The 24083-nt window shown below is 50.5% G+C and overlaps 1 protein-coding gene across 1 annotated transcript in view; it reads left to right on the plus strand.

Annotated features, from left to right (window-relative positions):
* LOC102039893 (protein CEPU-1-like) overlaps positions 1-24083 on the plus strand; it is a gene marked incomplete at its 5' end in the record, with an annotated part of 51347 nt that overhangs the window by 14122 nt on the left and 13142 nt on the right. The window contains one exon of the mRNA XM_031063231.1: positions 9321-9446. Coding sequence (XP_030919091.1) covers positions 9321-9446 — 126 coding nt within the window. The remainder of the gene's footprint in view (positions 1-9320; positions 9447-24083) is intronic.

A 24083-nucleotide genomic window follows, 5' to 3' on the forward strand; every position in this document is an offset into this window, starting at 1 on the left:
GGAAAGAGGAAAGAAAGGAAAGGAAAGTGTGGATAAAAAGCCTCCAAAATGATTAAATGGGAGGAAAAAGAGGCATAGGAAGAATGGGGTAAAAATAGTCCATCCATGTAAAGTAGGAGCACATGGGGAATAGATGGTGCTGGTGATGAGGCTGGGCATTAGGAAGACAAATAGGGAAATTAAGGATGCTCTGGCGGGGATAATTCCCTGTGGCTTTTCTGGCATTCTCGGAGGCACGAGTGTGGCCGAGAAGAAGGCTCGAGGGCTTTGTTTAGGAGGAACAGGAAATGAAGGAGCAGTCCTAATGGGAAAGGAGAGCAGCCCCCGCGTTCTCCAGGCACATCAATATCCTTCCCTTGTGGGACCATCGCTCCCTGCTTTTCCTCTGCTTTTAGCTCTCTCAAATGTTGCTTGGTTGGGTTGAAATTGGCGATTGGAATTTTAATTGCCCCCTTATGTACAGGGATACACAGCTGTGTCTCGGTGGCCTGATGACTGATTCTTAACTGTGGAGCTCTCATTCCATGCTGCCCAATGGAAATACCTGCCCTGGCAGTCACCCTCACTCTCCCCATGCCTTTTTAACGTGGTTTTTCCAAGCTCCACAGAGCCTGAGAGGCAGGTGCTGCAGAGCGTTGATCTGAACAGGCACTTCTGGCCCATTTGATCTTTGGGTCTCATTTCTCCATCCGTGAAGTGGGAATAATAACGCTCCCTTATCTCCCAGAGTTTGGACGATAGGGATAAACCACATTTGAAGGTTTGGGAAGGACAGTGAGCATCATCCCACAGACTCTGGAACGTTGATATTTGCACTCCTGCTTGTTTCTGGCACTTTGGCCAAGCCTTGAGTTGGTCCCCTGGGCTTGGGGAAGCTGTGAGTTGGCATAGACATGTGCCTGGGGATAGGATGAGGGACCAGAAATATTCCATGGGAGGGTGAGGAAGGCTGTGGGGCTCTTGGAGCCCAAGAAGGAGAGACTAAAAGAGCAGAGATGTAAAGAAATTACTAAGAGGGGTAAGGAATGGATCAGGGCATCTTTGGGAAGGTAGACCTGCCTCTGTTGGAGTGATGGATGAGTCACAAAAGATGTGCTCCCATGGGGATAGAAGGAGTGGCAGCACATGGAGGCATGGATCACATCACCTGTGGTTCATTTTGAACTGCTGGACCTTGCTGACCTCTCACTTCACAAGCTTTGTTCTCCCACTTCACAAGCTTTGTTCTCCCACTCTATTCTCCCCGACAAACAGTCTGGGCATAAGTAGCAGCCTCCAGACCACCTAATCAGACAATAACAGGGCTGTGCTCCCTGCCTGATCCATTAATTTTTAACTGGAGTCAAAGGCAAAGATGGGAAGAAGCCTAAGCAGAAGTAAAAGCTCTGTCTGGAGCACAAGGGGCACCTGGAAGAGCTGGAGCTCGGGAAGGATGGGAGGAAAGGAGCTGTCTGGGAACAGGCAGTGCTGGCAGTGGAGGGATGTAAATAGATAAATGAGACAAAAAGGATGTGGATAGACTCAGAAGATCCAAATAAACTCAATCAAAACTTGGGACTTCCGCATGGTTCCACATTAACACCACAAATCTCAGTGGTTTTTGAAGTAGAGGCACCGGGTCCAGCGAGGCATTTGGGGAAGCACAGCTCATCCTCCTGCGGGGGTGGGAGAGCTGTGTGCTCCGCCTGGGCGCGGGCTGGCAGCTCCTCGAATTAGCTGAGTGTCAGGGTGGAAGTGTAATCACAAACACTTTGTGCTCCAGCCTGGGGAGAGGGAGCACGAGAGCGAGAGCGCCGAGATAAGAACAAATATGCAAGAGCATAGTGTGTTTTTAATGGAAGGGAGATTTATTTCTCTCTGTGTCTTTTTAAGCCTCTAGATAGATCATAAAAAAACCCAGCCCAACCCACACACAACCTGTCTGCCTGAAATAGCCGAAATGTAATTTAAAGAGCATCATTTTAACTAATACTTCACTTCAGAGACACCTGCCCTATATTCATTGGAGATGCAGGCTGCACTAGAGCATCTGATTTATCTTTGGAAAGGATGTTTGAGCTCCTTTGTTCCTGTCAGGTCCTTTTTGGAGGAGTAAAGTGCTACAGGGCAGTTTGGCGAGCTCAGCCCTTGGCGTGATGCCCACTCTGCATGGACAGAGGAGACAGGGAGAGCCCCCCCTGCTCTCCAGCAGCAGAGTGGGGAGCAGGAGGGTGGGGCAGGGCCGCTCTGGCTGGTTGTGGGGAGGGGAGCTGGGGGTTTGTGCAGAACTTAGCGGGACAGCGTGTGTTGATGGATCAGATGAGAAATATCATGGATATTTGCTGTCCATTGGAGACTCCAGGTTGGCTGGAAAGGGCTGTTTGCAGGTACATCCACTTGAGACATGTCCTAAACTAGATCTGTGCATCTGTCCCCATGGAGAAATGCCCCCACATCCAGCTCCTGTGGCCATAGGTTCTGGGTATCTTATAATTTCTTATGTTGTTGTCTTTTTCATGAGCCTGCGAGGATGGGAAATTCTTGTCATTACGTTGATGGAGAGATGAGACCAAACGAGACCAAGGGTTTTGCCAGGAGCACTCTGGCAGAGCCAGCATCCATCCGTCCTTCTCTGCGCTTATTGACCCACAGCAAGGATGCTTTTCTATAATTAAAAATAAAGGAAATTCCACAAATTATGCTTTTCTCCCAGGGTGGAGGAAAGGATCCCCTGCTGGCCTGCATCCCCCAGCTCCCAGGCTGGTCCTAATCATCTCCAAGCCGGGGTCACCTATGGAGGGCAAGGGACTGTAGGGATGAGTGTGAGGAAAGATGGGGAGAGGAGAGCTGTTGTGAAATCCCTCGCTCGCCCTTTCTGATCTGAAGTTCACTTGTAATATTTTCCCCGGCTCGGGTTGCTAATGCGTTTTGTTCTCCAGAGTGTGCGTGGCCCGGCTTCCCGCGCAGCCTTTAATTAGTTTCTGGATGATGACATCTCCGCTGAGAATCATCTCGTCGTGTCCCTCCAATCTTGGGGGGTGATAAAGGAATCTAATAAAGACATTCAGCATTTCGAGGTGATTGGTTTGACAAGCTTTGTATTAACCACAAGTCGTGTTCAAACTTTCTGGGGTGCTGTCAGCACGCTCTGGCTCGTCCCCACAGAGGGATTTTCCCAAGGGTCTGGTGGAGATTTCACTGGTACCCAGTGGAATGAGAGGAGCTGGGGACCCTGCATCCCCTGAGCAGGGTGTGACAGAGTCACTGTCACTTTGATGGTCACCGTGGAGGCAGTTGTGAGAGAGGCTGTCGTGCCTTGAGCAGAGGTGTCAATAATGCTGGAAAAATGATGCAGGTGTCTTAAGGATTCGAGGTCCTTCAATTTTCTGCCTTTCATGAGGCGTTGCTTGGCTTACAGGGGGAATCCCATGTGGCTCAGGGTGCAAAAACTGGAAACTAGATCCGTGCCACGTGTGTGGAGTTGAAAATGAGATCTGTCTAGACAGAGAGCTGAACTGCCAAACACTCCTTGTTTGGCTGCATTTCTTCATGGATAATAATGGAAAAACTTTGCTTTTATATCTTTCTTCTTGTTTTCTTTTCACTCAGCATCATTAGACTCATTTTAAAGGAGGCAACAAAGTCCAGAGCTGTGCCACATCTTCCTTCAGGCATTGTAACATGAACACAGAACTCTCCCAAACCTGAGGGAGGGATTCTGCTTCCTCTTAAAGCTGCTCATTAACAGCCATACAAAGAAACTCTGATTTGATTCCCCACAGGTGTGGGGCTTGGTGTTAGGTGTTTTCTTCATTTTTTTTGCTAGGAAAAATGATGCAGATCCCTTCAAAGTCTTGTAAACAGGGGAGTGAATCTAGTGAGGCAGCATCCTGACTCCTTAGGGAGCTGCTCTTGATCCAGGGTTGTGACCTGGACCCATCCAGAAATCAGGGAAAAATCCTTGTGCTCGAGCCCCGACTCTCCTATTGTGCCACGTTTATTGTGGTCTATCCCTTGTTGACTGCAGTAGTAGTGCTGATTTATGCTGTCGTAAGTGGAATCAGATTGGGCTCCCTTTTGGCACTTAGCTATAAAGTTTGTCTGCAGAAACCCTGCTGTTTATGCGGTGAATTATACCCGCGTTCACAAATACTTTACTAATGAATGATTGGGAACGTCTTGTTTCCCCCTCCTCCTCTGAGTTATTATGATGCTGTGCTGTATAACCTGCTGCAGAGACGGGCGTAAAAAATCTCGTGTCCTCCAAGCTTCCCTGCAACAGGAGCTGTTACCTGGCTGGGAAATCATTTAGACACATTTCGGTGCCGTATGACACATCTCATTACGCCTCGCTTTAGAACGAGCAATTGTCATTAGTTATTTATTAATTGCTTATTAAGGTCGTTATGTATGTCCTCTTTGTTTCCAGCCTTCTTTCTTCATGGCTTGGGCTGCTGCCAGGTTAGTGAAGAGGGGGATCAGTCCCTTGGTGAAGCTGTGCTGAGCACGGGAAGGGGGTGGTGGTGCCAACCCAGGGTCCAGGCAGCCCTGGGAAGCAGATGGGCAGCCACAAGGGATTTGTGTACAAACCTGTGTGACTGAGCAGGCTCTGAGGCTGTGTCTGCCCTTCCTCACACCTTTGGACAGGCTCAAAACAGCTCCTGATATGATGGAAGGATGATATGAAGGAAGGATGAAATGATGGAAGTATGATATGACAGAAAGACAAAGCCCCCTCTGCTTTTCTCTTAACTATAATTGTGTTAGAGCAGCACAAACTGATTTAAAAGCCCATTATAATACACCTGTAATTGAAGGCACAGGGCTCTCAATTTGCTCCCTGAAGGCAGAAAGCTTTGGAACACAAAAGGGGGAGGAGGCACCATGGAGGTGCCTGGCACTGCGGCAGCCAGCACTGCACCTTCTCCTGGGCTGGCAGGTACAAAGTGCTCTGGTTACACCCTGGAGGAGTCCTGGAGCTGGACGTTGGGTCCCTGCCTTTGGCAGACCCTCAGTTGCCTGAGGGTAGGCTTGGTTTGACTCAGCATTGCTGTGAGCAGGGATAGGACATCCAGGACTCCCCCTCACCCAGTCCCAGTGGCAGCACCCGTGGCAGCAAACTCTGTAAAACACAGGGAAGTCTGAGTGTGACAGCAGTAAGAAGCTGTTATGAGAAGCAGGAGCAGCATCAGGCTGATGCTCAGGAAGCTGCCAGTGCACATCACAGATCGCCTGCAGAACGCAAGTCTGACTCTCCCTCTTTTTCTTTCTTCCAGACACTTTTATAGTTGTTCTTTGTTGTTTCCTTTGATCTGGAGCAGATGTTGCTCGTGCTGGAAGATGGAGGTTTGCATGTTCTATGAAAGGGAAACAGGGCTGAGCTTACCAGGACAGCCATTCTCTCCCAGGCTGTGCCAGGGCCTGAGACCCCTTGGCTGGGGCAAGCACCTGCTCTGCCTCACTCCCACACAAGAAGGGGTTTGCCTGTCTGGAAAGGTCACAGCTGTATTTCTGCATTACTTTCTTGGCTACCAAAACTGGGTAGAAAGGGCGTGCTTAAGGCAAAAAATTGCAATTGCTCCGTGAAGAAGGAATAGGCAACTTGATTTGAAGTCCCCTTGCCAGTCTGAGCTGGAGAGGTTGTTCCAGATGCTCTCTCCACACAGCCTGATGCGTGGCTGAAATTTGGGGTGCTGGGGTGTCAGGAGACAGAGGTGAGGGCATGAGGCATGAGGGAGGACAGCCCGGGCAGGCAGCGCAGTCAGTACATGCCAGGAAGGTGGGTGGGGAGGTGATGATGGTGGAAATGGAGGTGGCAGGGCCCAAGCAAGGAGGCAGAGCTGGTGATGATTATACAGTTTGGGATGAGCTGTAAAAGGCAGCTGGAGGAATAATCAGGGAAGGCCTCAGTGCTGCAGTGGGTGCCGTGGGAGAGGCAGCAGAAGAGGTGGCAGAAATGCCTGGGGAGCCCCACCACATTCCCAGAATGCGAAGATCTGTGTGCTGCACTTCTGTGCGATGCAGCCATGGGATCTGTGAGCGGCACACCTGTGCTGGCAGGGGCGGGTGTTTGGAGGTGAAAGCAGAGCAGGGATATCGTCTGTGCCAGTGGCAGGAGGGTGTCTGTGCGCCAGGGAATAGATGTGTGTCGGCAGGCACATATGCTTGGATCCAGAAAGACATCTATCACCTGCCTGAGCACCCTCAAACGTGCAGCACACCATATGCTTTGGTTAAATATTTAAGCAAGCTGCTTTCTGTCCTGGGGATTCCTTGTGTGCACCACATTGGCGTGAGCTGGGGGCATGCCCAGGGCACCTGGTGGGGGCTGAGAGCACCCAGAGACCTTCCCCAGAACCGTGGCAAAGATGGAGGGGGGAAAAGGAAAGAGTCGGATCAATAAAGCACCAGCCTGCCCATGGGGAAATCTGCGCAGTGTCACCGGAGCAGCTTGGCCAACACTGCCATGTTTAATCACTTCCGAGCAAGAGAGATGCTGAACACAAAAGGACTGCCCGCAAGGAGAGGGTTCCCGCCTGGGAAGCCTGCATTTACTTAGCTTTATTTATTTATTCATTCCCAAAGGGGCACAGCTCCATCTGCGTCCTGCTTTCGGCACAGGAAATGTCTCCTCTGCCCCACTGCCGCAGAAATGCCAAGTGCTGGTGGAAGTCCTTTAATGCAGAGGGAATGGAAGCACCAGTGACTGTTAAATAATATTAAATATATACTTGGATCATTTATTTATTAAGATTTCCCTCCCTACTCGGGTAAAAGCCTTACAAAACACCTGTTGTGTCTCTAGAAAGGCATTTGGAATAGTTTGCGCAGTAAAATATTCAAATATTTAATTAGCATACAATAACCACCGTGTTAAATCCTACCACTGCATAGACAATTCCAGACTTATTTAACAGCTTCAGTGACGTTTCTCTGGTTTGCTTCCCAGATGTTCTTGCCTCCTCTCATTCCAGATGGGCCACAGTAAATTGCATCTCTCTCAAAGTGTCCTGAGCTTGCCAGAGTATGGTGAACTTTTGCCCTGTTGCATGAGCAGTTTGAGCTGCTTTTTATAGAATTATGGAAAGGTTAGAGTTTAAAGGGACCTTAAAGACCCTCTAGTTCCATCCCCTGCCATGAGCAGGGACACCTTCCACTATCCCAGGCTGCCCCAGTCCCTGTCCAGCCTGGCCTTAAATAGTTCCAGGGATGGGGCAGCCACAGCTTCTCTGGGCAACCTGTGCCAGAGCCTCACCACACTCATTGTAAAAAACTTATACCTGTTCTAAATCAACCCCCCTCAGGATAAAAACATTCCCCTTTGTCCCATCAATCAAATCAAAGTTTAAATTGTTTTAATTATGTTTTATAACCTGGTCAGTTGATTTTTGTCTCTCACCTGGGTGGATGCAAGTGGGTCTGTGCAGTCCCAGAGTAGCAGTGTAAAGTCTGACTTGCTTTTTTTAAAGCCTCTGCAAAACAAGCTGAATTGGGTCGATGCGGATTCAGCAGTTAAAAACATCAGAAAGGTTCCTCTGTGATGCAGCAAACAGTGCATTAAAGATGATGGATATTGCTTTTGTTTTTTTGGGACTTAGAGCTGGAAGTTCTTGCTGCTTCCTAGGCAAAGGTGGGTGATCACTGTGCCTCCGCTTGGCTTTTCCTACCTCTCCAAAATGACCATGGTAATACCCCTTTGGCCTGTTTTTGTTGTGGAGACCGCACACTCTGTGTTTTTAGAGCACACTTGGATTTCCTGGCTGGCAGTCCCAGCCTCACCAGGAACACAGTGGGGCAATCATAACGACGTTGTAGTTAATTGCATCTCCTCAATGGACCTGGCCATGGGCAGAGCATTCCCAGCTCTGAGTGGTCCCATGAGGAATGTGCTGCCCCTTAGTGACACTGAAGCATATTAATATTTTTTAGGTGTTGTCTTTGTGCCCTCCAATGTCCTGCCCCAGAGCCCCCGCTGTTTGGGAGCAGCTGATCCAGAGCTGTTCTCCAGTGCATGATTAGCAGATTAGCCATCATGCCCAGAGCAGCAAAAAAAATGAACTCCCAGAAGCCCTTCAAAACAGAGAATAATTCATTACCCACCTTGATTTCCACTTAAAATGTACTTTAACTACACTTCCAACTACAAACCCTAAATCACCATCATGTTCACAAAAAATCCATCATTTTTTATTTTATTGCACGGCACTGGCATGACATAATCCCTTCCAGAGCGTCTTGGAGTGCTTTACGGATCAATAAATTACTTACCTGCACAGCAGAGGCATTGCGTGCAAGGCCATTGCAGTCATTCCGGCTTGGCGCAGCCCAGGAAGGTGTGGGAGGTGGGGAGAAGCAGGGAAGGGAGCCCCAGGAGTGGGGTCCAAGTCAGGATTTGGGGTGTTGGGCTGCAGCCCCGAGTGGGGAGATGAATCTGGCTCTCCCAGCAAGGGTTGAAGGTGTGGGTGATTTTTGGCTCTCCTGCAAAGTGCTGCAGCAGGGTGCCAGTGCCTGCTAGGCTCTGGAGAAAGTCTGGAAATAAACCCGAGAAGGTGACAGTCTTTATTATATTCTGCAGGTGCTGATAACAGCAGCTGATGCTTTTCCCTCCTACATCCCCACCAGAAGACCTCCCAGCCCTCCCCGGCAGCCACATCGTGTCCTCTGCTCGTGCAGCGGCAGGAGCCGAGTGCTCCCTGCTTGCTCCCCATCCCTTCCCAGCCCCCTCCTCATCACCCCATCCTGTACCTGTGTCCCCTGCTGGGGCCTGGATCCCCTGGATCTCACTCAGTCCTGAGTGCTCTGGGTGGCAGTGCCAATGCAGGGGGATGGCTTTCATCCCCACAGAATTTCCCTCCCTTTGCAGGGTGGTCGACCTCAGAGGCTCCTCAGGAGATTCTCTCTTCATGCCCAGCTCCTCTTGGTGCTCCTGTGCTTACAAGGGCCTGGCAGAGAGGAAAAGCTGCAGGAGTTTGAAGGGAGTGACTCGTGTTTCCTCAGGATGATGCAGCTCTGCCAGGAAGGGTTTGTCATGGCTAGGAGGACACGAGGAATGCTGGAAGTGGGGTAGGAAGAAGTACTGTCTCACACCACGGAGGAGTTTCTCGAGCCTCCCTAAAATGACTGAATCCCCTCTGGCTACGGTTTCTTCCCACTTCAGCTGTGTCTTCTCTGCCCCCTCTTTTCCCTGTTTGTTCCTGCCAAGTCAGATGAGACTGATGGACTACTGCAAAAATTGTCAAAGCTGAGGGAGGATGGAAATTCAGCCTCCTTCACCCACAGCCTAAGATTTGAGTTGAAGCAGAACCAGTTTCATTTTCCTTCTCCTCTTTGCGTCATTGCAGTGTCTCCAAAAATCACCGAGATCTCTTCTGACATCTCCATCAACGAGGGTGGCAACGTCAGCCTCACCTGCATAGCCACGGGCAGGCCAGACCCAACAATCACCTGGAGACACATCTCACCCAAAGGTAAGAACCAAACCTTACCAGAAATATTCTGGGAAGGGCACAGCACTCTTTGTGAGTGGCTGGGGAGGGGTTGGTGGCTCGTTCTATTGCCTGGAGAAGGTGAAATGCACCAAAAAGATGTGACTCAACAGAGGACTTGATGACTTTGGTGGAGGAACATCCATCCTGGTGGTCTGGAAGAGGAGCTGATGGTTTTGGTCCTGTAGAGGACTGGCTGTAGGTGCCAGATTGGGGTGGCCGTGCTTAGAGATTTATAGAATCAGGGAATACTCTCTGTTGGAAGGGACACACAAGGATCATGGAGCATGGGGCACTCGCATTGCACATTGAATGTGCTTGTCTGGCCATGTTTTGAAAATTTTTCAGGCAATTCTTACAGGTTGCTTCAAAGGAGGATTGTAAATAGTGCAAATGAGCAGGAAAACACATGAAGCATTAATTGGTGGCCTTGTTAATTGGTAAGCAAACCCCCAGCAGAACTGTGTGGGTGTGACTGCTGGGAAGCAAATTCCCAGGCGTGCAGGACCGTATAATTTCAACCCCCTTTCCCAGCTGCTTTTTGGCACTTGTTTTGCATTTTGCTGCCCTGTTATTCCCAGGCGGTTGTGAGGTTCTCGTGGGTGAGCCGGGGGTGAGATCCGGAGGCTCCGGCTGGGATGAGCCGTGCGGCCAAGCGGCAACGCCTGCCTCTGATCCTCTGATCCTGTCTAAGCGCTTCTGTTCCGCCTCAGAGTCCTGTTTTCCCTGAGGTTTTGCCAACGTGGGCTGTTGTTCCAGACAACTGCCTCAAGCTCTCCTTGGGGACGCCCGGCCAGGCTGTCCGGCAGCCGAAGGAGCCGGCGCAGGGGTGGATGGCGCCGTGGCTGCTCTCCCTGCCCAGCTCCTGATGAGGGCTGCGGTGTCTCACTGCAGCTCCATTGATTTTTTGCTATTTGTCTGTGCTGGAGCAAACGGCTGGGCCAGATCCATCACTCTGCAAAGCCCAGGATGAATGAGCTGAGTTGGAGGCATCTCAGCCCCTTCCCTTGTCAGGAGCCTCTGCAAACCATTCCCCCAGAGCACATCTTGGCTTGTCCACTGTAGGTGGTCTTGCTTCTCAGCTGGTGGCTTTGGTCAGGGTCTTTGCATGGATCCATGTGCTCCTCCCCATCCCTGGGCATCTCTCTATGGAATCAACGTTGCTGTCACATTTATGGTCGAGGCGGTTTCCATGTGTTCCCACCTTGAAGCCTCTTTTTCCTACTCTTCCCCTTGTCTACCCTGACAATGTATTTTTGTTTCGCTCAGCCTCCTCAGTACCTGTTTTTCACAAGCATCTTGTTTTCCCACAGCCCCACTCTCCTTCCTACATCCCCTCCTGCTCCCCAGAACCCTTGTCTCCCACTCATGTGCCCCTTGCTGCCTTCTCCCACATGCCATCCATCCTGTCCTAACCAGGCTCCCAGCTCCTGATGCCTCTGCCTTTCACCAGGGCTATTTTCTGTGTTTGCTGCCATCCAGCAGGTTTTTTTCCCCAGGGAATCTTTACATGCGCTCGAACCAGATGTTTCCATTTTACTTAGGACTTAGCTGCTATGGAAACTGAGGATGCACCAGGAGAGGAAGAGTGAGCTAATCAGAAATTACCTGTGGCGCTGTGTAATTTGCAGCAGCAGCTCTTTCCTGATTTTGGCCATGATTAGGCATTCTGCTTTCAAAACTCAAAGGGAACAAATGATCACAGAGATTTACCAGAGCCTGGTCTCCTGCTGATGGAGGGTGATGAGCCCAGAGGTGGCCCAGGACAACTTCCATGGCTGCCCATCTCCGTGGACAGCTCCTCTGTTTCTAGGTCTGCCAAGCCACCAAGGGGAACCTCTACTTCTCCATTTTGCATTCACCACACACAGCAAAGATGAAGATCGGGAGTGTGAGGACTGAAATGAGAGCCAGAGAAAATGTGTAGAGGTGCTATAGCAGGTCTGGGATGTAGGATACATTCTAATTCAGAGTGCCAGGGGCAAGCAAAACCCAAAGCTTGCTGCTGGTCCCTCTTGGTTGTTATTCTTCTACTCATCCCATGGGAAGTCTCGAGCGAACTGCCTCCTGTTCCTTCTCACCATCTTCCTCCATCTCGCTTGAAGTGGTGGAGAAAAGGGATGAGGGAGAATTGTTTGAGAGAATGCTGGTGCATAATTTAAGGGTTCACACAGCGGGTGGGGAAGTGGCTCTCAGCAATGCTGCTCGGCACAGGCTGTGCCAGCCCTGTGTGCGCCAGGCATGGCCACACCAGGAGCTGTCCCTGAGCTGACACTGCTGAGTGCTGCTCTGTGCAAAGGCACTTCACAGGTTTTATGATTTCCTTGGCACCTGCGAGCACACAGTGCACCTCTTGGTGGGAAATGGAGCAAATAAGAGGGTTTGCTCACCAGGGAGTGCATGGGAAGGCCTTTCAGAGGATATACACCGAGAGCAGCTCAGCTCCCTGGTGACTGATCTCACTCGAGACCCTGTGCCAGCCACTCCAGGCCCCTCTGACTGCTTGGCTCTTCTGTCTCTGCTCCAATGAATTTGGATTCAGTGGCTTGGGCTGGTAAACTCTGCTGAATTTGCCTGCCTGCAGCTGTTGCCATGTTCTAGGAGTTGTGAAACCCATTTTGGAAACTCTCTTTGGTTTGGGGGCTGGAGTTCCTGCAGCTGGCATGAGGAGATCAAGTTCACAGTATAACTCAAGAGCTCAGTGGACCTGAGCAAGAGAGTTTTCTGCTTCTGATTTTGAAAAATGCAGGTGTGTAGGCCCTGTTGGTGCCTCCATTAGTTCTCAGACCTTGGTCCTACCTGTGCCCATCCTCATCCACCTGTATGAACAAAAGCAGGCTGCTGGCTCAGGAGAAGTGTTTTGTGAGCCTGTGGCCAGTCCAAATAAGGTGCGATGCAGCCTGTCTTCTGTCCCCCTGCCTCAGGTCTCTCTGTCTTATTTTATTTCTCCTCCCAGTAATGCTGTATTAACTCACAGCAACTCCTGTTAATTCAGCTGAACAGATTGAGGGGGAAAAAGAAGTGAAGCTGCTGGGGTCACAGCTTCTTCTGCCTCAGCAGAGGAGGCTTAACAGCTTAGAGGTTCTGTCCTGGGCTTGGACGCTCCAGCTGGCATCACAAGTACCAGCAGAGCTGCCAGGCACTGGGGCTTCAAAACTCAGCTCTGTGAAACTGCTGTGAGGTGCCAAGATCTGCCATGGGATGGGGCAGCTCCATCCTGTCTTGGCACCCCTGTGGGACCCAGGCCCTTGAGATGGCAATTAAGAGAGGCATCTTGGGGGTGAAGGGAGGGAGCAAAAGAGGCAAAAAGGGAGAGAATTATGTCGATAACAGGGGCCTGGATGTAACACCGGGCAGCATGTGCCCAGAGGAAGTAGAAGTTGCACAGATTTGGACTCAGGGGTCTGAAAGGCAGCACTGTGTGCCCATAAACATCCATTTTGCATCCTTAGGTGCAGAGCACGTCTGTGTTTCTGAGTCTTTGGCTGGATTGCACTCCCCAGCCTCACGGTGCCGACGCTGTCTGTAAACTGCAGCAAGGTCTTTCAGTTAATAGCCTGGTTTTGGTCACTCAGGTGTTTCCATAGTTACTGGGCTTTTTATTTATTTTTGGGGGGTAACTGATGTTGTCATGGCGATTGTCATATTGTCAGGCCAGTTTTCATCTCTCAGTGGATGAAGGCTGAGGTTTCTTGGCTGGGATAAAACACAGCATGCCAGGCCACCGGGCTCAGGGTGACGCCAAGGCACTGGCAGAGAGAGTGGCACCACGTTGAGCTATCCAGGGGATATTTATCTGTGCTGCAGACACAAAACTAGTCATGCCTCCCATTAAGCTTGGGAAATGTGCCAAGGAATTGAAGTGAGGGATCTTCCAGGAGGAATGAAGGCTCAGCAGCCTCTGTCCCAGGAGGAGCAGGCACGGTTTAGCAGTAATGATGAGGAGGGTTGTGTGGGCAGACAAGTGGGGTTATCGTGCCATGGCAGGGCCAGAGGCACAAGGAAAGGGTGTAAAACTGGGTGTGTGCATGCAGATCCCTCCACTGGCTCATCCAGCACTGCTCTGCCACACGCAGACATCCCAAGCCAGAGGCTGCATCCAAGTCGTCATCCTTAATGACCCTTGATGGACTTTTCTGCCATGGTTTTGTCTAATTGCATTTTGATTATTGCTGTAGTATGATGGATTTTGGTGCGAGGCTTAAGACAGTGGCTGCCAGGGTAGGAAAACATTATGGTTTGGCTGATGGTGTATTTACTTGTAAGAGGTCTGATCGAGAGGTCTGTGTGGTGGGAATCCCTCATTAATCTCAGGATTAAGCTGGGTGCTGAAAGCTGGATCCTGTGCAGAGCTGGAGTCCTGAGCTGAGGCTGAGCTGTCAGTTGTGGGGCAGGTGATGCCTCAGTGCTACAAGGCAGACACTGGGGAGATGCCTGGAGGATCCTGATGTGGCCACATCCAGGATATCCCCCATGATCAGCCCGTTTAACCTCCGTGGCCTCCCTGGAAGAGGAACAATCGCAGTCCCTCATCTCACAGAACTGCAGGAGGATAAACACATTCCAGACGTGAGGCACTCAGAGGCAGCAGTAATCACAGCTCATATACACACTTAAGATAGATGAGACACAGTGGCCTGATGTGGCAGAGGTCTCATGAGATCATCTGTCTATACATCAGCAGCAAACCAGCAAAGGGACTCTGGGAGAAGTCTGGTATATTTGGGTATATTGATTCTCCCTGGCTCTTGGCAAGGCTTGAAACAAGAGGACAAACATCTGCAAAAATTATCCAGCTTGGAGAGGTGCTTGTCCCTGGGAAGCGGAGACATCCTCCCATCTCAGAGGTTTGTCCATTAAGCACATTGCCTGCCATCTTCATCCTCCCTGGAGAGGAGGCAGAGGATATTTATAGGTTGGACATCAGATCTGGAGCCCAGCTGGGAGGCACAGGGAAAAGTGGGATCCTCTTGGGTGGGAAAATCTCTACCTGCTTTTGTGCTGCCTTGTTCCTCCCCTGATCAGCTGCACGTGCTGTGAGATTGCTTCCGTTAGCCTGTCCTCACGTCACCTCATTAATGGAGGACCAGAGAGCCGTGTCCTCTGCTGGCCCTTTTAGCAGGGAAATACCTCTCAGAGGGAGCAGATGGTTCGTGTAAGGCTCCTTCTGTGTTCATCCTGGGTCTTGTGTCTCTGCTCTGCCTCTTTTCTGCTTTGGAGATTTGCTTTGAGCCAACACGAGTGGTGTGTCAAAGAAGGGAAGTGAGTGCTCCTGCTGTGTGATGGAGCTCAGAGCCCAGCCTGAGCTGCCAGCTCTGCATGGGGTGGGATGGGATGGGATGGGATGGGATGGGATGGGATGGGATGGGATAGGATGGGATGTCCAACATGTTATACATGCTGTCCCACCTCACTTTACTGCATGTGTCCCTCCTGTCTTTTGGTGTCTGGGTGACTCAACAAAGGTTCAACTGACGCACCTGATGGCCAAGCACCTTGTCCTCCTTCCTAGAGGCAGTTGCAGGCCTGGGCTCCACTGTATTAACTGGAGCATTTCAACTGGCTCCAATCCTGTCGGCAGCTCAACCATCCCCTTGTTTACTGTTGAAATAATTACTGCTTTGCCATAATATTAGCTCTGAGCCGTGACTCCATTACCATTATCGCCGGAATATTACCCATTTATTATCTCCCAGCAACCCTGGAAGATGAACACTAGGCTTCAGAGACCAATTGTTTTACAACAGACAGGATCTTGGTGTGCATTGTTTAATGAGGTAAACTACATTATAGGCAGCATTAATTTGGCTCCGGTGCTCTCCACTAAATCATTGTTAACCTGTAAATCTGCCACCACTTTTGATACTCCTTTAATCAATGTGTGCCAGACAGAGCAGCTGGGCAAAGGGTCAGCAGTGGTCCAGCTCTGCTTGTATCATGTAGGGTATACAAACAGGAAAAATAAATAGGGTGAAGTGGCCATGGAGAAGCAGGACTTTGGGATGGACACTGGTTTTTTGAGTGGTTGTGGTGATGGAGGCAACTGGCATTGCCATGGGTTGGTTGAGATGAGTGTGGACTCATATGACCACCAGCAAGATTCTGATAGGTATCAGGGGAAATATTCAGCCTGTTGAGTGCCAGCAGCTTCCCCATCAGCTCCCATGGGAGAGGGATGTGGCCCAGGAGGGGACAGAATCTGGTGGAATCATTTCATGGGCTCCAGGTTGTTCTTTCGCCAAGGAATGACTAAAACTTGGTTAGCATGACATGTGGGGAGCTTCTTTTAGCATTTCCCTTCCTGATGCACCCTAGCTCCTCCTGCTTGTTCAAAGCAATGGGAGATTATGTACTTTTATGTGTATAAAAGTAATATTTTTGGCTCCCTGCATGGTGGAAATGAACTCTTGGAGCTGATTTTGCATATTTGGCATACATGCCTCTAAAATATGCATCTTGGTACAAAAATAACAAGACCCCTTCCAGCTACAAATGAGGCAATGTCTTTCCCTTAAAAAAGGGGGGAAAAAAACGTCTTGGTTTCAAGACATTCCCTAAATGCAGCTTTGCAATGTCACACTTTCCCAGTTTGCCAGAGGCAGAGAGGGATCTGCTCCTCATCACAGTTTGGGGAAGCAGCTGCCTGCTGCCCTAATAGGGGGCAAAACCAGGAAGCCCTGCCTGCACCCCCAAATTTTATCCTGTGTTTTATCCCCTTGGTCCCTGACCACCTTTCCCACAAAAGTGAGACCCACTGAGGAGTTGCAAGTGCCCTGATCTGTGCTCTGCATGGCATCTCCCTGCAGGCAGAACGGGATGTGTTAATGGCGTGGTGGGACAAAGCAGACAAAGCCCAACACACCGGCAATGTCAGCTTTTTGTTGGATTTTCCATCTCCTCTTTGCTGCTGAACACAACTCCCTATTTCCCTGATAAATGCGTGGCTTTGTGTCGCTCCCTGCCTGGGACTCTCCTTTCATTCAGCTGGCCTGGGGAAGAGCAAGGGACAGGAGTGTCTGAGATTCCAGAGATCTCCACGCAAATTAAAACCTTTTATCAGCCCCTAATAGCTGTGCAAACTAATTATATTTGGGCCAAACTTTGCCAGTGACTCCCTTGAGGTATTATTATAAAAATCTGAGCTGTGGAAATGCGTCCCCATTCTGTCAACACCAGGTCGCTCCAGCTATAGAAAACTCTGCTCTGGCTCCCTTTAGCTCCCGTGATGTGCTTTGCATAAGCTGCTGCTGTTGTTTTCAGGAAGGAGAGAGCCTGGCTGGGCTGTGTCACACGTGGCCCAGGTCTGCTGAGCCAAGGACAGGGCTGTGTGCCGGGTAATAGCACTGAAATATTTATTTGCACAAGCCCTGCTGGCCTGGCTCAGTTTGTGGCCATCAAGGTGATGTTGGGGCTGTGGGTGCACGAGTGCTTCCATCCCTGGAGAAATGGGATGTGGTGATGAGGGGTGGGAAGGATGCTGGAGAGGTGAGGATGCTCAAACACAGCAGGCAGGAGATGGGAATGAGCAGCCTGAAGAGAAAGCACATGAGGCTCTCTGTGGAGGGTTTTCCCAGTGCCAGTTCCTTGCTGGGTGTCTCCTTGGGGTGTTGGAGCTGATTTCCACTCAAATTTGTTCTTTCTTTTTCCTGGCATCACCATTTGCTCCATTCCTTGCCTTATGACCTTGTTCCCAAGAGCACCAAAGATAACCCCCATGTTCACCCACTCCCACTGCCCATAGAGGGAGGCAGCAGAAGGAAATGCTTTGAGCCAAACTTCCCAGTGGGAAGGAGGATTTTGCCCAGTGCCACCATTCCCCCACTATCCTTGTGCTCTTCCTGGGGCACAGATTGCCAGCTAATGGGGCGGAGCTACTGCGAGCACTCTCCATTAATGGAGCAGAATATAAACAGAATAAAGCCTTCATTTCCCGGGCTGTGATTTCATTATTAATATACTTTACAGTTCACAGGTTGTTCATTTGCTTCCATGTTTTCTCAGCTGGTGTAATCTGCTGCGCAGAGTGAGAAGAGTCATAAAATTTCCATTTCCAGTTGAATGTGCGTCCAATTCGCCATGAAATGTTTCTCTCTGTCGTGAATATTAAGTGCCCAAGGAGTCAGTGGCCCTGGGATTAAGCAGGGCAGGTTGCCAGCCCCTCTCTGTGTCCCAGGGGTGCAGGAGAGAAGTGGGTGTAGAGAAGGAAAGGTGACAAGGCAAAGTGGGGGGACTGAGAGAAAAACCACGTGGCAGAGGGAGGAAGAGGGAAAAGAGGAAGAGAGAAAGTGAGGATAGAGGGAAAGGGAGGAAACTGAGTGGCAAAGAGGCTTTAAGGAGGGATGTGGTGGGTGAAGGATGCTCTGACAGGACTGACCTACACTCACCTCCTCCTTTCCCAGTCCCATCACCTTGACACTTGTCAGGGAAGATGCTGCACCAGTGTTTGCCCCAGTTTGTAAATCAGTTGTTGATGTCTGTGCTCGGTCACTGCCATGGGCCTCAGGGCTGTGCCCTTCCCCTGGCCTGAATATGGGAAGAAAAAGAGTCTCCTTGTCTCTGGTGAGGCTGAGAAATGCTGCTGTGCTTGTAAGGGCAAGGAGCTGGAATGTGTTGGAGAGCCAGAGTGGCTCAGCTGCCCCGTACCAAGCTGGAGAACAGCAGTGAAGCTACAGCCACGGAGCTGTAGCACCATTCCGGACACAGAAAAAGGGCTTTTCACATGAATTTGGGGAGAAAAAAAACCCCATGTTCTGCTCATGTTAAACAGACAGCAGGAAATTTGTTGTGTATTTAGGATATTTAATGGCTTGTAGACAAGCAACGGGTTTCTGGGACAAGGAGGCAGAAATTTGGGTAGTTGTGGCAGGTGGTCATGCCCTGAGGCTGGGAAGGTGGTGGGACCAGCAGTGCCATGGAGGGGTGCCCACAGCTGCAGCGCCACTGGCAGTGGGCACATCTGGCAGTACAACTGGCACGTTGCTGCAGCTGGAGGTGGTGAGAGATGTGTGCCCTGGTCACCCCTCCCTGGCCTTGCAATAGAAGCACAGAATGTGGTGTCACTGCTGGGAAAGGGGACAAAAAGGCAAATCGTGGTGGCATGCCCAGGCTGTGGGGGTAACTTGGGCGCTACCCCGAGCTGATGGCATCATTTCCTTCCGACTCTGCTGAAATTACTTCAGCCACAGCATTCCTCACTGCAGGGAAAAAAAAAGCCTCTTCCTTTCCCATCTTCTCTCGGTCGAGTCAAGATAATAATAGTCTTTTTCTGATCCCCTGAACTTTCCCATCTGCTTGGTAAAACAATGGCAATTCTTTTTCCTCCTGGCCTCTCTCTCTGTCTTCCTCTCTTTTATTTTTATTCTCCTATGGTATAATTTAAAGCCAGAGCAATGCTGTAGCCCGTGGGTTTTTCCCCTTCCTGTGACACACTGCTGTTATTTAAAATGGCATTTCCCTTGCAGAGCAATGCCTCTCGCTGCCCTCCCAGCTCCTCTAGCAGGGCCAATACCTACACAGAGGCCTGAGGAGGGGGTGATGGGCTCCAAGGAAGGGGCTCAGCCCAGCCTCCAGTCCCCCATTCTCAGCCACCCAGCATCACACATCCCTGAAATTCCTGTCACAACCACCTCATTCCCCTTCCCCAGACCCAGGGCATCCTCACCAGCCCCCCAGAGCCCCAAACCCATCCAACTCATCACCCCTGCATTTCCCTGGCTTCTCTCAATAAGCCACAATATTGTGAGTGATCCTGCAGAAATGGAGACATCAGTGCCATAAAACACAAGGGACAGAGCAAGGCCACTGGGCTGGAAAATAGCGTGTCTGAAAAAATAAAGACGGGATAAAGATGATGGAGAGGCGACAGCGAGTCTCACCCTGCCATGATTCACATGACTCTGGGGGGTGAAGAGTGATCAGGGGGTCCCAGGGGAAAAAGAGGGGTGGAAAATATCCCCCATTTGCAGAAAGTTGTGGCAGCCACGGAGTCCGGGCTTGCCATGAGCTGCCTGCTGGGATATGCGTGGAGAAGGGAAAGTTTCCCAGATCCCCATGACTTCTTGCCAGCTCTGGGGATGGATTTAACTGGCACTTCATGCTTATTTTTTTACTCTAATGCCATTATGCCACTTGCTTCCCATCTGAGGGATATTTCCCTAATGCGGCTGAAATACGGCTTAGCCGAGGTTACAGCCATTTAACGCTTTGCATTGCAATTGCTTCTTAAGAGCTTGTCCTGTGGGGTTTAAATTTCCAGCCAGAGGGACCCTTCGGTCCTGGCTGCCAGCAGCTCTTTTTCACACAAATCCAGAGGAAAGCAGGGTGCCTTGAGTTTGGCAGGGGTTGGGAATGCTTTCTCCTGCACAGCAATGTGGTCACACGGAGTTGTTGGGAAGGGATATGGTGGATCTCCCATGGAATTTTTTCGGGTTCTTTGCAAAGCACCTGCAGATAAAGGACTTTTAAGCTAAAAACTCTTCACAGTGGTGCTATAATGGATGGCTCAGGCAACTTGGTAGCTCTGCATAGCATCGGTGGGGTGAGCAGAGTGGGCAAGTGTCCCCAGAGCAGGCAGGAACAACCTTGGTTCTTGCTCTCCTCGCCAAGCCCTGTGCACCACAGCTTCTCCCAGAGCCAGCGAGGAGGCTGCCAGGAATGGGATGAGCTCCAGAGGAGCCAAGTTGCGACAGGATTTAATGGAGGAGCAGCGTTCCCACAAACAGGATGCGTGTTTGAGCGATTTTCTCCAGCAGCATCTGTCGCTCTCCAACATCTTGGTAGCATTGCAACAAATTATTTAACCACTACCCACTGTACCCCATCTGTTAGGCAGCCCCTCCACATGGATGGGGCCCTACTTCCCACCTTTCCAGAGGAACTCACCGGCGAAGGCTGAGCGCCAAACAACAGGACAAATTAAATCAAAAGCACAGCTTCGGCACCCAGGGGGAAAATGCACATCAGCTTTGACTTATTGCATGGCGCACGCTTACAAGAGAGAAGCAGCGGCTTTTGTCACTGCAAGGGGGCCATGAAAAATGAATTAGGGCCGCTGCTGGGAGAGGGCATGCAGGAGAATCTTTCATTCCAGCAACGCTGTCCTCTCTCACCTTGGAAGCAGCTACAGGGAAAAAACCACAGGGAGGAAGGAGGGGTAAGGGAAGGAAGGAGAGAGGACTTTGTGTTGGGCACCTGATTGGATGCTCTGGGCTGTGGAAGAGACCATGGGAGGAAGAGTGGTGCCAGGAGCAGTGTTGGGGCTCAGGCAGGAGCTGCTGGGAGATGCTGTCTCCTCAGGAGCTCTCTGGAGAAGACTTGGCTCTGTGGGAGCCTCGACATTGATTTTCATGTACCTTTTGCATTTGTTTTTGCAAGGAGGCAGAAAAGCTCTGTGGGAAGTGGCTCCATGCCAGTCACAGCTTCTGCTGAGCATCAATCCCTCCCAGTGTCACCACAAGGGTCACTCTTGCCTTTCCAGGGCCAAGGAGAAAGGGATCCAGCTCATGCTGGTAATAATGGGTGGGTGTCATTAAGAACAGCAGCCCTCTAATGAGCCCTGCACCCATCTTTGCTGCAAATCTGATGCTATTTAAGCTCTTTGTGAACTGTAGCCATTGCTAACTTGCTGTAACGGGGTGACATGCGCCCTCTGGACCTTTTCCTGGGGTCCAGTGTCCTTACCAGCACCCCAGGAGGAGGCAGAGGCTGGGAGAGGCTGAAGACAGTTGCTGCCACTTTGCCGAGCCTTGAGCTGCCTCTGAGCTCTCCCTCTCACTGAAATAAAAGAGCTCATTCTTTATTCGACTCATTTACTCCTGAGTTAGAGCCTCGTTCAAGGGTGGTTGGTCCCTGAGTTGTTTTGTTTTGTTTCTTTAAATATTAATTTCCATAATCCATTTATTTCCCAAGGAACTACTTCTTGCAAACAAAAGGTTTAATGCTCCTCTTTTATTCCTGGTAACAAATAAGTTGTCTGAGACGTGCAAAAACCTTCAGCAGCAGCGAGCCGTGCGCTGGCTGATGCCACAATCCACACTAAGGATGGAGAGATGCATCCCTGAGGGATCACAGGTGCCACAGCAGCATCTCCCTGGAGGTGCTCGCCCAGAGAGGGAGGGTGGCAAGCCTGGCCAACACTGGGAAGCCCCCACAACCCGGGATTCCAATCTTTTGCATGGAGGCGTCTCTGACATGCCTTTTTCAGATGGAAGATTTGAGAGCCGAAGGCCAGGAAGCACAATAGAAGATAGACTGCTTGTACCTCATTGTCTGGAGAATAGATGGGCTGCAGTCTCCCGGAGAATAGGAGCTGCCACTCAGGTGGCTTTAATAGAACAGGCGGCAGATAGATTTCAATAAAAGAAATGAGTATAAATATTGTTAGCAGAGAATAGAGGGAAAGTGAAAAAGATCTTGTTTAACGAGTCACAGTGGGAAACTTTCAAGGACTTTTAAGCTAAAAACTCTTCACAATGGTGCTATAATGGATGGCTCGGGCGACTTGGCAGCTCTGCATAGCATCGGTGGGGTGAGCAGAGCGGGCAGTTGTCCCCGGAACACCGCGGGGAAGGGCATGGCAGGGAGTCAGACTGGTTTGGGTTGGAAGGGACCTTGAAGACCACCTCATTCCAACACCCTGACATGGACAGGGTCACCTTCCACTAGACCAGGTTGCTCAGGGCCCCAGTGCCTTGCTTTCACTGTCCCTGGAGTTCATGCCAATATATTGGCGATGTGCGACCACAGGCTGGGTGACCACGGGATGTATTGGCATCTGGAAGGTCTCTGCAGGTCACCTGTCCCTGTGACTAGTGAGATGTGTGCCATGTACCCACCTAATAGCAAATATCAGAGTTGTTGTGTGAGATATGAGCCCCAAGGGTGATCTCAGGGATGCACTGAGCAAACAGAGCCACAAATGTGGGTCCTGTCTCAGCTCTAGCTCTGAGCAAGAAGTTGAAGAATGTGTCTTTCCTGCTTTTGTGATGGCTCCGTGTTGGAATGTGCCTGTCAAAATCCCCAGGTCCTGACCCTGTGGTCACGGGCAGCCAGAAATTGGCCCTTCAGAAATAGTCATCAGTGCTCATGTCAGCACAAAATCAGGCCTGGGCCGGTCCTCCGTTGTATTTTGGAGCAAAATTCAAGGGACCCTCAGCTCACCTGTGCCCCAAAAAGTTGGAAGGGGAAGAAAAGCCATAGCACTTCATGGCCACAGGCAAGGAGAGGCCCCCACAGCCTCAGGATGGAAGGGACAGTGATACCAGTGGAGGAGAAGGACTTTGTGTCGAGGATTTTATGGCCACTCCTCTCCTTCAAAGCCTGTGCTGCCATGCACAAGGAGCAAAATTGGCTGTGAGAGTTCCCCAAATCCAAGGTAATAAAGGGTCTGAGTAAGGAAAACATGATGTTTTCCCTCTGTTTGGTGACACCAGGCACAACTGGTGATGGTTGCCACCCCTGGGGCGTGAGGATGAGGAGGGAGCTCAGACTGCAGCAGTGGAGTGAGCTCCTGCCAAGCTCCCACATCCCTGAGCACCACGCAGTGCCAGGCAGCGAGTGCAGCATCCCCTGGGGCTTTGCACAACATCAGGCCATGGAAACATGCTAATTAACATGGAAAAGCATGTCAGAGGAGAGATTTCCTTCCTTGTCATCGGGAAACTTCAAAAACAGTGGCTTGGCCCTGTGTAAGCACGACAGAGACTCTGATGTGCTGTGTGCCCGTTTCTGGGGAGACGGTCCCGCTTCTGAAGGCTTGTGAACATGGAGAACAGGAGGTGTGCACCCCATACCTCATGTAGGTGTGCTTCCTAAATGGATTGCTCAGCTAAGGGGGGGTCACAGATAGAAATGGGCTTGAGCCGGCGGTTCAGGGATGCAATATTCACAAGAGGAGGAGAGGAGTCTGTCTGGGTCGATAGGGTAATCTTAAAAAAAATCATTTTTTGAATGATTGTGCTGGATGGTTTCCAGCAGGTTAATTATCCCTAATCTTTGTCCACTGGAGCATGGCAGCTTCAAGCTGGCACAGGGGGACTGAAAAGTGGGGGTGCACGGAGGAGAAGCTGCCCTAGCTGGGGTCATTCACCTGATCAAACAAAAATGGGGAAGGGAATTTCAGAAATGTCTGAACTTTGTTCCTTATGTGTTAATGAGCCATCAGGAGAGGGTAATAGTGGTTAATAAGAGGTGAAGCAGGTGCCTTCCCCAGTTTGGCTGGGGCATGTACTGGTGGCAGCCTTAGCTCTTGTTTACCCCCCCACCTGGGGCCGTGTCCTGCCTCCTTTGAGACAGATTTGGGGTGATTTGGGTGGTTCTTTTCTCCACTTATTTCCCCATCTGCTCTGATTCTGTTAAATCTCCCATCCTGCTCCCATCCCAGCTGCACTTTTCCTCTTGCTGCTGCATGCAGGAGAGGTGAAGCAGGTCTCGGGTGCCAACAATTCTCTTATTACCTTTGTGTGTTTTATTTATTTACCATAAACTGTTATAGGATGGCCATCAGCACCGCATCGGGGTGACGTTTGAGATATATGGCTCTCGGGTTTAGTGCGTCACTTGGAGCCGGGAGTCTGCACGATGTTAATTTTTATTGCCAGAAGTAGCCATAAATTGATAGTT

Source organism: Geospiza fortis, unplaced genomic scaffold (assembly GCF_000277835.1).
Source record: "Geospiza fortis unplaced genomic scaffold, GeoFor_1.0 scaffold68, whole genome shotgun sequence".
NCBI lineage: Eukaryota > Metazoa > Chordata > Aves > Passeriformes > Thraupidae > Geospiza > Geospiza fortis.